General features: G+C 39.6%; 1 protein-coding gene across 1 annotated transcript in view; it reads right to left on the bottom strand.

The window, feature by feature from the left end:
- The window catches only part of TMEM135 (transmembrane protein 135), a 157,509-nt gene extending 139,787 nt beyond the window's left edge, over positions 1 to 17,722 (bottom strand). The window contains exons 1-3 of the mRNA XM_059465996.1: positions 17,543 to 17,722; positions 7,334 to 7,461; positions 1,848 to 1,940 (exon numbers count right to left, since the gene is read on the bottom strand). Coding sequence (XP_059321979.1) covers positions 1,848 to 1,940; positions 7,334 to 7,461; positions 17,543 to 17,683 — 362 coding nt within the window. The 5' untranslated portion in view covers positions 17,684 to 17,722. The remainder of the gene's footprint in view (positions 1 to 1,847; positions 1,941 to 7,333; positions 7,462 to 17,542) is intronic.

Below are 17,722 nucleotides of genomic sequence, written 5' to 3'. Positions count from 1 at the left end.
GAAAGGGGAATAACCCTACAGAAATTAAGTATTCTAGCATCATTCATTGCATACATGCTGTACCAATATACTTTTGTCATTTCCACATACATCTATTTCAACTTCTATTTCTTTCAAATTTCAGATGCTAAACAGAATCCTGTTCACAGGTCACAGCTTCCATACATTGCCACGAACAAGTCTAGAAAAACCCATTTTATATAAAATTTGTTTGCCTACTCTTTCTGTTACTCTTAAAGAGCATGGCTTTGCAACTTTCTCATAGTTGTTTTGCTGTTATTCGAAAGCCTTGTACAAGTTTAGCCTCATAAGCAGTTTCAACTCTCCCCTCACAAATATTTTGAAAGGTACAAGAAGGTCACAGACTGACAACCAGCCTGATTTCTTCCTCTTTAATGTTACCTAGAAATATTAAAAGTCAGGCACAGAAAAGCCTCACATTGTAACAAGTCTGTAGGAAAAGTTAAGCGCGTGTTACCACCGATAAAAGGGAAAAAATACATTTGCTCTCACCCCAAAATGATACTCTGATGCCAACAGCAGTGCTGGAGTCTAACTAACTAGATAAAGTTTTACTAACATGTATCCAAACTCTTAACAGTAATTACTACAAGATGAAAATCAGTGAGCTAGAGAGGACATGAAAAAGATAATTAACTCATTTGGTAACTTGATTATGATTATTTGGTAACTTAATTACAATTATTTTCTCTATAATTACATTAAACAAAGTGATTTAGAAGTGCTCCCATACTTCCAGAAACTCTTACATGTCCTAAATCTTCAAAAACAATGGCTCTAACGCATTCTTTTAAAAGGACAGAACTTTGACATACAGAAAACTTGGCATAGGATTTGCTTACTCCACAGCTGAAGTTCAGGAACGGGGCCTCCTGACCGTGAGTCAACAACATAATGATACATATTTGCCATTATTTTTAAATGACTGCTTAAGGAAGTTTCAGACATCCACAGCAATCTAAAGTGCATTCACACCACGAGTAGTACCTCCTTCACTATCTTTTTAAAAAGAGTAATCCTTTACTTTACCTTTCTTTTACCTTCTCTTCCTTAAATTAAACTTACTAACCAGATGCCTAAAGCACCTCACTCCACAGTAAATTAAAAAAGTATTGTAATTGACACTATTTTACAAGCTACCAACATAAACTGAATTTCCAACAATAAAACTGTACTAGCCAGGATTTCATCTGCCATCTTCCTGGGCACATTACAAATGGCAGCTTTGGGCTATCCTTGGAGTTTTCTTCCCCCTCTTAATACTTTCATAATGAACTTACCTCTGACAGATGAACTTCAGCACCTTGCCTTAAGTGAAAGGCTTTGCTTTCTGTACCACTACATTTCATCCAATCTGAATTATTTCAACTCACCCACAATTTTCTCCACAACATCTTGTAATACCTCCATCTTAACCAATGCCAAGTTGTTAACTCAAGTCATCAGCATTCTCCTTCTTTGTGACTAATTACAAACATTGCTCAAATTATATTTTAAAAAACAAACAAGAACAAAACAAAAGTTTCATTAGGGAGCCCTAAGCAACCAAGCTTTATCAGGCAATTCTGAGCAATGCAATTGCACATTAAACAAAACAAACCACAAACAGGAAACTGAATGTTCGTAAAGTTTTTCACTGCAGTTTTCTAGATTTAAATTTAAGGTTACAAAAAGACACTATTTCAGATAAAAAGACACTATTTCAGATTAACTGTATTTCCAGCACTCTGAAATAAGCACAGTGAACTGTCAAATGTCAATCATCAAATGACCAAAGCAAGAAGTATTATTATATTAAGCTGAAAATCCATAAACACAAATCCTACCTGCTTTTCCTTTCAATGAGAATAGCCATGTAAGAAGCAGGTAAAGCTGCACCAAAGCCAGGAGACCAAAAGTAGAATTTTCCAAGTATCTTCCTGAAAAATTTAGACACATATTACATGCAAATGGAACATTCATGCACCACACTGTATTTTATCTGTATTACAAAATTAGCAATGATTTATTAACTTTGTCTTCTTACATTAATCTGTACTTAGTAATGAACACTAGCCATTATATTTTTACAGTTTGAGAATTCTCAGAGGAGTTGCCAAAGTGCTTCAGAAATACCTGAAACATTTCATTAATGTATTCATTTCATTTAAGTGGCTACTTTTCTTCCAGGAAGTCAGTGTCTTCCAACACATATTTTTGAAAAGTTGCAGATACTAATTACAAAAAAATCTTCTAAAAGACCTTATAGCAATTCATCTCTTTGCTACTTGTCCAAATACAAGTAGGATATTCAAGAAGACCTGCCTTGTGGAACAAGTGATGCAGTCAGGTGAGACAGAAATCAAATCAAATAATTATAATACATGCCACACTCCAAACAGACGATTCACTGATGCTAAAAACAGCAAAGTACACATTTACAGTAAGCCAAGGAATCAGTCTCTACATTACAAGTGGAAGCAACAGTGAATTCCCAGTCCTATTAAGCTGGCTAAGCTCTCATTTTTGGCAGATAGATCTGGATTTCTTTTGGAGTTCACACAATTTGAACTACCAAAATTCCTTCAACAATAAGAATTAAAAAAAAAATTCATTATACAAATGGCAATATCTAAGAAAATCTTTCTATAAATCGGTCATTATTAAAGGAAGAAAGCCAAACTGCATGCCAGACACAATGTCGCCCACCATGTTTGGTCTGCTGAGGAGACCTGCAACTTCAAACTTATTCAGGCCAATCACAGGCAAACGAGTCAGAGCTGTGACATTTGGTACCATGATAATAAATATACTTCCATTATACCAATGCTGCTCAGCTGACAAGCACTATCAGTGAGAAAACAAAGCTCTAGTAGAGTCTACCCTTCTAAAAACACAGCAAAAAAAATAAACAAAATGGCAAAAACACGGTAGAAGAGGACACCTTCTTAGACAAAATTTCACATTGACAAGACAGAAGAGAGAACCAAGATAATTAATCAACACCATCTGATTAGCTCACTTTCAGTCTTGCCGTCAAAGGCATGAGCAGCCTCATCTCATACTTCTGCAAAAATAACATTACCAGCAAGCAATGCCAGCTTACGTTCCTAAGTGAAAAGAGAGCCAGTGTATCAGCAGCAAGTGATGTAATGGCAATTACACACACTGCTCATTCCCACGGCTGCAAAAGGATAATTTCTCAGGATGACAATGCCAAATGCTGCAGGAGCTAAAGTTCATTATTAGGACTCTCTCAGAAAGTAATTACTGTATGAAGTTTCAGGGAAGTCATTTTAAGCATCTTAATAAGTATGAACACATCTTACCAGACACACCTGTTAAATAACAGAACAAATGCCTTTTCTGTGGGAAAGAAACAGTAATTTGTTCCTTTGGCATGGTTTAGAATCCTTTTATAAATGCTTGCATGTTTGGTTTGACAAGATTTCGGAAACAACAGTGACACATTTTACATAATAAAGTCCAGTGGAAATAAAAATGCACAGTCACTAACTGAAACATTTAAACTTCTCCTGAAGTAAATGAAATAAGGTTTTGTTATTACTTGCATGGTTATTTTCACATGTTCTGTGGATAGAAATTGGAGTAAGAATGAGGAGTTCTTTCAGGTCATGCACCTAATTCCTCAATCTACAAGTTGTATATGGACAAAGTTAATTACTGTAGTTGATAGACTAACAGAACCATGTCTTTGTGAGGTTTTACATGTCATTGAACCATAAACCTAAAAATCACACCTTTCATTTAACAGATGCAATGCCTGTCAACACAGGAACCCAGCACTTCCATCTGAAGCCCAGACAGATGTAGTCTGCTGGATCTCACCAGTGGAAGAGATTACAACCCCCAGCTGGACTGTCACACATCCTTCACAGAGATCATCACCCTCACTGCTCTGCCAACAGAGCAGCCTGTACACAGACCCTAATTCATCACACAAAAAAAATAGGAGCTAAAAGAAAGTCAGTCAAGTTAGCTTGGCAATCTCTTCTAAAACAAGAACATCTACCCACTGCCTAAGTTATTGCTGACATTGGATTTAGATATTTTTGACATTTTACCCACCTGTAAAATTCTAAGAGTATTAAACAATGCCTGGAATAATTTAAATTCTACATTCTTGCCTAAAGTTTACATCCTTGAGAATTTTCATCCATTTCAATTTTGGTAGCTTTTCCTAGCAGAAAGGAAGAAACTACATGAGTTAACATGTCCAGCTATAAATCCTTACTCCATTGCTTTGGTCTAGAACTCCAGGAGGGCAAGAGCCATCCACTGCATGGGGTTTGCTGGACAATGCTGCTTACGAGTTACTGCTGCTGCTAGAATACACCTTTCAAGCAAAAACAGATAGAAAAACTGCAGCATATATCCTATAGTACAAATCTATCACATCCAATCTCTCATCACTATCTGGAACCAGATGGAGAGCACCTAGATCTTCACAGCCTCCAACAATCTCTTTTCATGGTTGCATATCAATTCCAGAAATACTCAGGCCAGTTAGCAGAAACAGAGGTGCTGGTACTTCTTTGATAGTTTCAAATGTTTCTGGCCTAGATAATCACATACCATGACTCTTGCTCTCAGGGGCTACTGAAGGAAGTACAGCAATAAGTTCAAAGAATAATACAACCTCAATCAAAACATTAAGAAAACATAAACATTAAAAAAGACCAAATTGGTTAAAAATAAAGGACTGAAGTCTCACATTTCCATCCTCCATCAACCACCCAAGAGCAGGTGAGAGAAGCAAGCTTATATGACTCAAGCTGCAAGACAAGTATATTAAATACAAGATATTAAGTACATTTCAAGTGAATGATTTTTCAACATTATGAACTTAGAAGAAACTCTTAAAAAGGTATGCAGAGCTCAGTTTGTAAAGGTGTCATGTACTCATTCAGCTTCCTGGTGCAGTCTCATTTTTTCTCCAAACACCACTCACACAGCTCCTTGACCATATTCAAGTGTTGAAGTGATTTGTTCAAAGAACCAACCCGTAATGATCCTCAAACACCTTCCTGACAAATAGCAGCTAGTTTAAAGCCTGTCCCTGAGTAAGGACAGAGCTGCTTTTTTACTTTGCACTTTTCTCTATCAAATTTTATAAGTGATTTTAATCAAGATTTTTCTGAAATGGATGAGACTCAGTTTTAGATTTGTGTACCCTAAATAATCTCATGCAATCTCTCATACTAGTATTCAGCCCCTCTTCCAGATTCCTTAGGTATTCCAAAACAAAGGACATAACAGGAACTTCACTGGTAACTTATTCTACTATGGAAACCAATTATTTATGCCTTATTTTGGTTCACATATATTAACTACTTGCTAATCATTTACTAATTCCTGGAAGACAGAGGACCTTTCTTCCTGAAGAGTCCTAGCAAGCATTCTTGTCACAGGCACCTGGGAATACATGGAAAATGCACCACATAGATCACCACCAGGTATGTACTCATTCTTCAAAGGATACAAGTTTGGAAAGTATTTCTTCTCTGATACATAACATGGATAACAATCATGTTATCCACTGTTTTCTGAAATGTCATTTAATAGCTCTTACATATCCTAATCACTTAATTGCTGAGGCTCTGAATTTCATTTTGAACAGAAAAGCTCCAAAATTCTCATTATACTTGGACATTCATGTACTTCAACAGGCACCATTACCATGGCTGCCTTAAATACTTGTTTGCCTCTATTAGTGATTTCAGTTCACCAGTTTCAATCAGCACTCTAGCCAACAACTTCTTAGTGGCAAGTCCTGCAATTGCAGGTGGTGGGCAGTGTGCAGAGACTCTGCCAACAAGGATTCTGCTGCAGCTGTTTGCTCCTCAGGGGCATCCCTTTGCAAGAGAAAAAGCACATACACCTCCCAAGATGCTGGTTGGTTACTGTGCAGCACAGCTGTATAAATGGCAGGGTAAGCACTTACATGTGTTCCTTGTCCCATTTTTGGAATGTGATAATCACTGGAACTGTCCTTTACATGGTTCTCACCTAGTTCACCCAAACAATGCTTCAAGGAGACTTGGAGGGCAGGTGGGCTAGGCAGCATTTCCATTACCCAGTCTGCATCTGGCCACGCTGTTCTGGAGGTCAGAACAGCTTGAACTGCTATGCCCACATAGGTGAAAGTGAAGCCATGCCAGAGCAGGACACTAATCTCTTACCTACTTCACTGACCAGCACAGGCACGGTCATGGATCTGTTAGATGGCTAACATCCTCTGTAAGAGGAACTGCTGAAATAAAACCATAGCAGCAGAATAACATTTTACTACAGCACTGGAATAAAGCACTGCAGATTGACAGGCAAATTCATGGCAGAATAAGGAACAGCACTCTGTAGTTCAGAGGAATAAAGATGAATCGATATTAATACAACCTAGACTGCTAGAAAACATCATATTCTTTAGAGCTCATTACTTATAGATTCACTTTGACCTTTGAGAATTATTTACTTGAAAAGTATTCCATGGCTTCTCAGCCAACTCCTCTTCTTCTCTGCCTTCTCCTCCACCTTTGAAGGAAAGTTGAGAGGCCTCTAAACAGATTCAGAAGTAGGGCATAAGGGGTTTATCTTTTAGAGGGGCTGGTGAGTATGCTGTGAGTTAACTTTCAAACATTCATAGCTCCTGTAGGCTTTACATGTCTGTGTGTAACATCTCTTAAAATAAATGCATAATCATATTAATAAAATGCAACTTTTAATTATTAACTATCCTGATAGTTACTTGAAATATATGCTGGAAACAGAATACAGAGATGCCTTTTACGCTCATTTTTCAGAGCAAATCTGTATCTTACAGAATCCCAGAGGCTGTGCTGGGATTTCCTTCACTTATGATCATAAGGAAAAGTACAAACTTGGATAACTGGATAAATTCAGTATAATTAAAAGTTACCACAGCCTCTGCATGAGGAAAATAGAAACCAATATTAAATTACATCAATTATTTCTATAAAAGACAGATTAGGCCTTTTTAACTCCCCTCTAGAAATTATCTGAATTTCCTGCAACAATGTATTTTGAATCTGTAAAACAGAGAAAAAGAAGCAAAGTGGATACCTTTACTTGTTTACTCATTTAGAAAATTATAAAAATGAGAAGAAAGTAATTTTTAAAAAGCAAAATTTCATATTCAAATGGTAAAATCAGAAACCAAGATGATTGTTGTAGCTTTTCTTATTTCAAAGCACTACAAACAAGTCAATTAGAAAAAGACAAAAATTATTATACAAATTGAAAAGTTGCACAAAAATAGCTTTATTACATTTCATTTTTAGGAGAGTATACCAACCTTAGAATGCAAAAGCAAGCAATATACAAGGTCCCATTTGCTGTCAGAAAGGAAGTTGACTGCAAGATCTCAGGTAGCAGTTTGTACAAATAATAATCAAGCTTTCGTTTCCTGAGAATAGCTGCAACCTGAGAGAGAAGGGAAGAAAAAAAATGGAGGACAGACTTTAATTCAGTTCGGCACTTTTTGCACATGGTAAAGAAATAGAAAAACAGAAAATGAGGCATACCCACTTAAGTAGTAAAACAAAGCCTATTAAACTTTATGGACAATACCACAAAGATTTGCTTTGAACTTGGTCAAGCCGTTACAATATTTATACCAGGAAATACATCAAGCAATATGAAATGGGAAGTATAGGAGGAATTTTATTACCTTGTTAACATTGGCCATAATTGTCAGAAACATTGTCTGCCAGGTATCAAAACTTTTAAGATGTTGACATATCTACAGAGTTCTATCTTTGAGACAATAGACAATCACATAATTGTGGTCAGAATATCACTAAAGTAATCCAAATACACGTCTTACACAGTGCCTGTGAAGTGGTGATGTATTTTTAAAGGTTTTCTACTTCAATTAAAAAACTGCAAGTCCTCAAGAAATGTTCATGATCTGCTGGGAGAACAACAAATTCCTGACATATTTCACAGAATTGGTATATTACCTAAAAAACTACCTGTAGCAGAAAACAGGCTCAATCTAAAGAATAAACATTATTTTTGTTCAGTTTAATGTATGTCCCAGGTATTATAAAGAATAGCTTATTTAGTGACTCAAACACTAAAGGTCTTCAAACTTTTTTTTGTCTACAGAAATTCTGCAATTAGCTAACAGGAAGATGTAGCAAACCAGGCTTGTCTCAGAGACACCCAGGGCTAGACAAGAGGCAACAGACAAGCTCAAGTATGGGAAACTCTGGTTAGACCTAAAGAAAAGAAGTTTTCATTTGAGGGTGGCTGAATATTGGAGGAGGTTGTTCAAAGTTATTGTGGACTCTCCACCCCTGGAGACCCTTGAAACTTAACTAGAAAAGTCCTCAAGCAACCTCAGGGCCTCCCAAGGTCCCTTCAGCCTATGTGCTCTTATGACTCCATGAAAGTATACTTTGAGTGCACCATGAGACAATTTTTCATTCTACTAGGATTATTATCTGCAAGATTGATCTCTAATGCAATACAACAATTATCTTTAGCTGCACTGATCTCCCTGGGAGTCTCACAAGTGGATGGAGTTTTTGGTCAATGCTTGGAGAAACAGAGCAAGCTTCATATTGCTAGTGCTGATGAGAAGAAAGAAAGACATCCTGTCAAATCCATACTGCCAGCACATCTCAAAGGCTTGGTTGTGAGAGGGAGATATTCCTCCCAAACACTGTCCACTGAATAGCAAGTGGATGTTTTAGAATCAGAGATGGGCTGAAGATTCCACTAAAACTAACCATGGGAAAGTTCTGCCAAAATCTTGTTTCCAAAATGAAGCTTGAACTAAGGATTAAGAAGAAATCCACGCATGAACAGACCTCTGAAAACAGATTTACACATTACTTAATCAAGTATCAAGACTGCTTTGAGCATAATGGATTAGGCAATAATGCAATCCAGATAATTGTCCTGCTGAAGGAAAGTCTTAACATAGTCTAAATGCCAGATAACTAGTTGCTACCCACTCAGCTATTTCTAGCATACTGTAGGAAGGACATGAACATTGGAACAAAATAATTTTTTTGTTTTAAGAACACAGCTTTTACACCAAAGCATGAAGTCTTGCTCCCTCAGACCAAAGTGTAAGAAGTGCAACACAGAAAGATTGGTATCTTACAAATTAATGTCAAATCAAATTCAAAAATTTATTTCTGTAATGTCTCCAGGAAGTTTTAGATTAATATAAGTTTCTGGTTTCCTTCCCTTCACTGTGCTACTCCCAAATGAAAAACAGAAAAGAATCAGAAACAATAACACACAAACCATTCCAAAGAAAATTGCTCACACTAATTGAAAGAGAAATATGTGTGAGAGCAATAGAGCTTCATGCACGCACACACACACAAAAAAAAAAGTTTATAAAGGCTTAAATTTTCTAATTGCTTTATAGACACAAATGAAGCTAAATATTGTGTAGGGCTGAAAGCAGGCAGGAGCAGTCTATAGAGTTCTTCTAGTCTTCTACTGCCAGTGATGTGATTACAGGGAAAAAATACCAGATATTTCAGGATACCATTTTGCTGTCCCTATCAATGCCACACATTTCAGAAAAGTATTATTAAAGTGCAGAAAGGTTATGAAATCTGATGTCAGAATACAGCAGCTCATGGCTCCCACTGGGATACACTTTGCTCAAGTGAGCTGGGAGGACATTGTGATGAAAACCAAATTCTTACAATAAATGTACTGGTCAAGGCTTAGCAGTGGATGCCAATAGCAGAAAGAATGGAAGGAGAGGGCATTAGGACATCCAGTGGGTACTTCCTTGGCAAAATAATAATCTCCACAAAGATGCATTGAAAAAAAAAATGGTTAGAATTAATAAAGAAATAGATAGGAAAAATATTTTCTAGCATTAACTGTAGAATTCACACAAACGCATTTTGACTCTCCAACATAAAAAATGGAATTATAAAATTTCAGTCCACCAGTTTCATGATACCTCAGTTTGTGGAATATCATTACTCAAGTCCTTTTTCTTTTTTAATTTAGTCTTTATATGAAAATGCTAAGCCCCCTAGATCTAAAAAAAAATCAGAATTTATTTACTGTGTCCTAACCATGGAAAGAATATACACAATTCCAACACCATCCCTAAACCACAGCTACACAGTCTAATGCAAGATTAGAGCTAGGCTATTGGTGTTCCAGCAGAAAAGGAACATGAGACAAACCCAAGCATGATTTGAGGCACCAGCCAAGCCTGATTATTTTCACAATGTGTCATGTAACGCCTACAAGCATTCATCATCCAACCACAATAACCTCAGCTTCACCTCCAGCATCCTTAATCCTCACCTGTGTCCCTGAACTATGCACTCCACAAGAGGCACTGCACACAGAGGATAGTTTGACTTAATTAATGCAATTAACTGGCTGACCAATGTACAGCTGGACAGGTTACACAGCAGGCTAAAACCACCACAGGCTTTCTGCCCATTCTGTTGCCCTGTGTACAACATTTCTGTCTCTCCCTCCTCCACCTCCCTCCCTAACCATGTCCTAAGTTTGTACAGAGTGCATGACTTCAAGGACTACCCCTCCATCAAAGTTTGGTGGAATCAGACAACACATACTACACTGACTGATGGAAAATGGAAACAAGCACTACCATCTCTCATTCCTTCACTACATCCAGCTGAAATCAACCGCACCATAACAAAATTTTATTAAAGAAAAAAAAAAGAATTTTAAAAACCCTATAGAAATATGCAGACACTTAGCCAAATCCTTAGGAAAGCAGAGGTCAATAGCATTTATAAGCACAACTATCTGACATGTTGAGGCAACTTTAAAATGCAAATTTGGAGATTACCAATACAACCATGCACATGGTTTATATAATCCATATGCTGCAAGTCATTAAAAACCCAAGGAAAAATTTATTAAGTAAGTCACATGATAAAAGCAATCTCCAGTATTTAAAACAGTTAAGAAAAAAACCCCAGATTACTCAAATGGTGGGCAGAGCTACAAATACATGTCAGATTTCTTTCAAAATCATATACAATTATTTATATGTTCTTGTAGAACCATTTGCAACTTTTTACAAATTTTACAACAACATTACTCTTTTGTTTTATAAAAATTATTTTTAAATGCTTTGGAGTAACTGAATCTCAAAATGCCCTCAGGTAACACTCGGGTTTTGAAAGACACTTGTTCAAATAAGCAACTTCTTTCTCATGTGTCCTCTGAAACACTCAGATTTGTTTTTCCTTAGTTAGCTCATCCCTTCTTGATTTCACAGATTACAAAACCTGGCTCCCATATTGTTTAATTTCATAACTCAGTTCCTGCAATACTCTGAGGAAGAACAATGTGCCTCCTGCTCTCTGAGTTGCCTGTCTCATGTGAGATGCTATATAAGGATCACCATCAGTGGTTTAAGTTGCTTTGATTTGGATTTTTTTAAATTTTCCATATCACCCGACCAACTAAAAACAGTACTCACATATTCTTTAATGACATCTAAATTACCTTCAAGCCTGAAATCACTCTCACTCCATGACAACTTATCTTTACTATTTGTTTTCCTTCTACTGAAATGAGTTGGAGACTGTATTTTATTCCCTTTAAAATGCCTAAGTCAGCATAATTTTAAAGGATTGTCCCCCTACCCTGAAATTCTTGTACTCTACTGTAAACTGTATGAACTTAAGAGAACAGATTTATTCCTTGATACACAGTCCCTGCTAGTTCTGAGTATTTGTAGTGTCTTTACCAAGATCTTTGCTCAGTCAGTCAAGACTGAGGCTTTCCCCGATTTCCAATATTACCGTGATGCAGGTTCCTGCTTACCCCTTTCATCTTTGAGCATAAGTGTTTCAGTTCACCCTAATTCATTATATGATTTTTTTAAATTCTCAGCATATCTGAGCAAAAGATTCCTTTTGTTTATTTTCAATTTATGAAAGAATTTTTATAGTGTGGCCCAAAAGCCACCTGAACAGAGTGGAACGATCACAGCCTGGAATGAAAAAGTCACAGATTCTTACTTTAGTAACATCTAGGCTAATTTTAGTCATATTTAACCCAGCTTCCAGAAGAATCCAAAGGCAAGAAGACAGTGACCTACATCTCATTCATAACATAGCAGAGACACAGGACATTGCACAGTACTAAGAGGAACAGATATCCAAAAGAAGGCAATCACATACCACCATCACAGCAACTCTAGGTACTGGATCAGACAGAAGATAGATTACTGACAGCCTAACCCAGAGATCCAAGCTGGCATCCAGAAGCATGTTCCACAGTAACACCATCATCCTCCCCAATCTCCCCATCCTACTTCTGAACACACAATGGTTTGCAGCACAAACATAGAGAAATCACATTTTAATATATCCAGCAATTCCTGAGTATTTTAGAATACAGTCTGGGCAGTGCAGCCCTCTTGCACCCCTCACAAAGATGATAATGACAACTCTATCTATGCTGGCAGATAAGAGAGGATCCCCTTTAGTGTTAGCTGGCTCCCCACCTTTGCTCAGGACCAGCTCAAACAGCTCTCCCAAGGGAAGCTGTGTGCAAAGCAAACGTGAAGCAGCAGCAGCACAGCCAAAGTGCACCATCCATCCTTGGGAACAACCTCTGGCCCAATCCCACAGCAATGTGCACACAGCCAGGAAAGTGATGTGAGACTCACACTGCAGCTTGATCTGTGGCTGGTGATTCTGTCCCACCTATAACATTTTCAGAATAATTCATCAGCACAGTAAGAGTTGTTCTTGCAGTTGTTGTCTCCAGCCAAACAGGGATTTCCCTGTGAAGTGTCCTGCCAGCTGCCACATGCTGCCTGCACTGCAGCTCCCTGGCCCATGCTGTACTCGTACCAATGTCCCTCCCACTGACACTGCAGAGGAAGGAAAAGCACTTTATATTTATACAATAGCTGATAGCATTTGTGTCTCTGACAGTATGATATCAATGCTATCCTATCCTAGAGAGGTTACAGAATAAAGAATGGAGATGAAGATACAGAATACAGTTATTGATGGGTCAAACAGGGCTCAGGAAGACAACAGCACTGGAATCTTAAGTAGAAAAAAATCCCTTCTGATACAGAAAGAAGCGATTGGCATCTAAAAACCTGAAGATTATTCTAGGCACAGGAAGAAGCAGATATGGCACAAATATTAAGAAGTATTAGAAGTGAAACCAAAATGAGAATCAAAAGTAAGAAAATGAGCATGAGAAGAAATTAAGAAAGAAAAAAATCAATAAAATAGGTCAAGTGCTGAGGATCATTAAAATCTGTACTGGGGCAGCAGACTGGTTACATCTGTTCTGAAGGGCGGGCTGAAGCAGCCCTCAGTGCAGAGGACATGTGAGACAGCCCCGCTGGCAGCCACAGTGCCCCAGGCCTGCTGCTCCTCTCCTCCATGCCAGCAGATCTGTGTGGGAGAGGCGTCTGCAGTCAGAGCCAGGGTAAGCCAAGAGTCAGCTCGGGCCAGGGCTCAGGCTGTGCTCTGGCTGTGCCCTTTAGCAGCAGGAAGGAAGGGCAGCAGATACAGGGGAGCAAGGGGGTGGTGCTGGGAAGGAAGGGCAGGAGAAGTAGCTGGGGAGGGAAGACCTGTGTTTGAAAGGGAAAAGGGTAGGACAGAAGTCAGGTTGGAAAGTGAGGGAGGGAGCCTGTCTTAAATTAGGTGGAGAACAGACAATCAGACTAAGAGAGAGGTAAATGGCATGACTGACTCTTGCCATTCCATAGGCAAAAGGTTAGAAGAATGAGTTCTAGAATTGCTACTACAAAGTAGCAAACAAACAATTTTTACCTTATTCAGATTAGGTGAAAATGTTACCTGATGAGCTTATCTCTGATGCACTACAAAGACTTCATACAAATGACTGAGCACATTTATCTACTGTGCACTATCAGCAAACAAATGTCTAAAACGTACAGGAACAGAGGACTTTGCTCTAATGCATGTGATGAACAGCACTTTACCCTTGTGAAATCAACAGAATCTTGGGAAATGGAAGCTGAGACAACTCAAAGCCAGTATTCCAGCCTTTTCCCAGCTTCATGCAATTTCCCTGTTAAATCATTTTCTTCTCCTCACTTCTGTGAATTTCTAGAAATCTGACTTCTCCAGCTTTGAAAACACAAGATGACACTTTCCCATTTCGTTTAGCTTTCATTAATGTAAAAACAAAGTATAGATGGAAGAAAATATAGCAAATTCAGAGGAAGGACTTTTTCATTGAAGCTTCAAGATATCAAGCCAAATAGTTCTCAAAAAGTGTAATTACAAGGTTTATGAAAGACTGTTTGGGGATTCTTCTGCAGGTATAGATGCTAAGCAACTTTTTTTTTTTTTAAGCGAGTCTTATAAGACTTGCATATGGAGACATTCAGTTTGTGCAAACACAGGCAGCTTTAATTACAAAACAGGCATTCCTGCCAGCCCCTTCATACAGGGAGAGACAATTCTATTTAGATGTGAAGCCCATTTTCACTAAAGCAATCCATTTGTACTGGAGCAAAAATAAAGACAGTGCAAGTATGGTGTCTCAAGGCTATACTTTTTCCTAACTAAAAAAATACTCAGGCACAATTACTAAAAAGAGAAGGAAAAAAAAAAAAAAACAAACAACAACTAAACAAAGAGAACAGCACTACTTAAAAGCAAAGACTCTATACAGTCACTTACTGACAGCCAATATTTCACTTACTAACACCACTTAATTCAGCTCCATCAGTCTCCCACAGACCAAAGAGAAACAAAGCCTTTGAGAGATGTGGGGTGAAGCTGTTATGAGTTTGGACTCTGGATTGTAACTGTCCCTAACCATGTTCTCTCAGGGAACAACCTCTGGTTATTTATTCTCATCTATTCATTCTCATTCATTTCTACACAAGCTTTTGTGAAAGGAAACTCTTTCATCTCCTTTCCTTAGTTATTAGCTTGTAGCAACAGGAGGAACAATCAGAAGCCATTTTACAGACTTGACATAGAAAAATGAAGTGCATTTTTTGTTGCTGAGCTCTACAAGGGACCAGGACTAAGTACTACCAGAAACATTATGAACATACACTGATAGAACTATGAATACAAAATAACTTAAGTCCATCCTCTTATGTGAACCTCAACATTTCTGCTGTACACCTGTGGTATTTCATTTACAATTAAAAGGTCTCAAGCACAGCTGTAACTCCAGCAAAGAATGACTTCTGTGATGACTCTCTTAATTCAAGACTGTTCTTTCCCTGCCAGGCTACTTAGCTTGCAAAGCTTCTGCTTCCTCCTCTGCAGCCCACATTGCACCCTTGTCCTCTTTACCTTACACTGGTTCTGGTGCTCATCAAATCCTGCTCAATAATCCTATTCAATTCATTACTGCATCTGAAAATGACCCCAGCTAAAAGCAGGGTAAGTAACCTCTTGTGGGTTAGCTCATGGAGAGATGAGGTCCAGAACCACACAAAGAAAAAGTACAGTGATGTGTCTGGGAGCAGAGAGTGGCAAGTGCTTTCTCTGTCTTTAGACAGGATCTGAGAGCAGCTCAGCTTTAGACTACTCTGGCAGGTCAAGTTAAACAGTATCAACAAGAACCTAAGAGAAACTAATCTGAACTGCAAAGAAGACAGTGCAAAAAGTGAGGCAGAGGTTTTACAATATAGCAGGACACTGGTTGAGAAGGTTCCCACTTCACTGTGGGTTTGTGACAAGATGTAACTCTTTATGGGGTCACAATGCAAAACAGGTCAGGAAAACATTTTGCTATTTTAGGTTTGTTTTTCTTTTCAAAGAAATAAAAAATGGGAACTTTCCCCCTAACCCATGACTGTACAACTGAGTGACCCATAACAGAGCTATAAGCAGGAAATCTCTTGACCAGGTTTGGTTGTTGGGGATTTTCGATTTAATTACAGAACTGTTTAAGCTGCTTTATACTCAGCCAGACCTGACAGATCCCCACTATACCTCTCATGGCTCACTTCAGAACCATGCTCTGCTGGTACAAGTATTTATGCTCCTACAGAGCAAACCAGATAGGAAACAGATCCAAAGAAAAGAGCACTGGTTAGGAAGAGGAGAAGAGAGAATGTTCTTTGTATTAGTTTCATGATACAGCTCACTGTATGCTCCCACCAACAGCTGCCACTCCTGTCTGTGGCAGTTCAGAGTGAAAATGTTCACTGCCAGAAACAACAACTTCTTAGGGTCACGCTGCTACCAGTTTTAGCAGTTACTGTTTTATCACATAAATGGATGTCATCATAATTTTCACTCATAAACCCTTCAATGGGAGCTTAACCAATGTCAGGATGCTGTAGCCCCACTCCTTTCCTTTCCTTTATTATAGCTCAATAATTTTGTTGCACCAGCACTGGTGCAGACTCAGTGACTTGCGCTTGTGTCCATCCAGCTTGGGAGCAGCTCGGTGGGCAGCTCACTGCTCATTCCCCAGGTACCAGTACGGGAGAAGCAGGGAGGTGGGGACAGACACACTCACCTGCAGCAACTCCAGCTTACATTGGCAGCCAGGGTGTTTACACAGGTGATGCAAACACATCCCAGCTCTTCTATCTACACCCCAATTTGCTGGAAACGTGCCAGCTGAGGTGATATAACCAAGCCTAATTGCACATTCTCACTAAGATACCTCACCTGTAGGATACTCTCTGAATACTCAGACTCCTTTAGCCCTCATAAATTTTTTTAGTCTTGCTTCATTATGCAATGGAATCTCCTTGATCTTAAAGCACTGATTAGGAAGGTGTCACCAAGACACGTGTATTACACTTGCTGCTGCCAAAGACACAATGCTAGCCTCCCAGGCAAACACTACAGCTTTTCATTCAGGTATCACAGGTATTGGAAGATGACAATAATACAACGTTCAGGCATGTGCCGTGCCCCTCTACCCACCAGCAGCAATCCTCTCACAGTATGTTATGCCTCCAGATGCCACCACCCCCATGTCTTGTCTCTGCCCTACTTGGCCAGGATTCAACATATTCTCCCTGCCATGCCTTTCCCCCCTCAAACACGAGGTTCTCCCCACCACACAACCCTGCTCCTTCTTACACCAAACGGCCCCACCACCATCCCTCTCCTCCCCAGCACCAGACTCCACACCAAACCATACTATTTGCCATTCTTTCCCTTCACTCCAGGGTCAGGCTGCCCCTTGACGTGTCTCCTATCCTTTGCCTCCGACCATAACCCTCTCCCCCCACCCCAGACGAGCTTCCCTTCCTCACTATGCCTTATGTCCTTCCCCCCCACCCCAAGCCAGACTCCCCTCGCCATGGCAGCGCTTGTGCCCTCCCCAAAAACACCCCTATGCCCTTCCCCCTCCGCTCAGGCCAGGCTCCCACCACGTCCTTTATAGCCCCCTTCCACGCCAGGCCAGGCTCCCCGCTGCGCCCTGGTATCCACCCAAAACCAAGGCCAGGCTCTCCCGTCTCTGATACCCCTCCTGCCCTTGGCGTCTGAGGCCAGGCCCCCCCTTAGGCCGGGCTGCCGCACACACACACGCACACACCCACCAGGTAGAGGGTGCCGTAGATGCGGAGGGACTCTGCCAGGGCGCTCTGGGTGACGTGCAGCACGGCCCAGGAGCACTTGGGGTGCCAGGTGTGCCCGATCTCGTAGCAGCTGTGGGGGATGGACTTGCTCAGCGCCGCCATCTTTGCAGCGCGCGCGCGGAGGGGAGGGGACGGGAGGGG

Source organism: Ammospiza nelsoni, chromosome 2, assembly GCF_027579445.1.
Source record: "Ammospiza nelsoni isolate bAmmNel1 chromosome 2, bAmmNel1.pri, whole genome shotgun sequence".
NCBI classification, from domain to species: Eukaryota; Metazoa; Chordata; class Aves; order Passeriformes; family Passerellidae; genus Ammospiza; species Ammospiza nelsoni.
The sequence above is the reverse complement of the archived record's forward strand: the minus strand, read 5'-3'. Positions and strand labels throughout refer to the sequence as shown.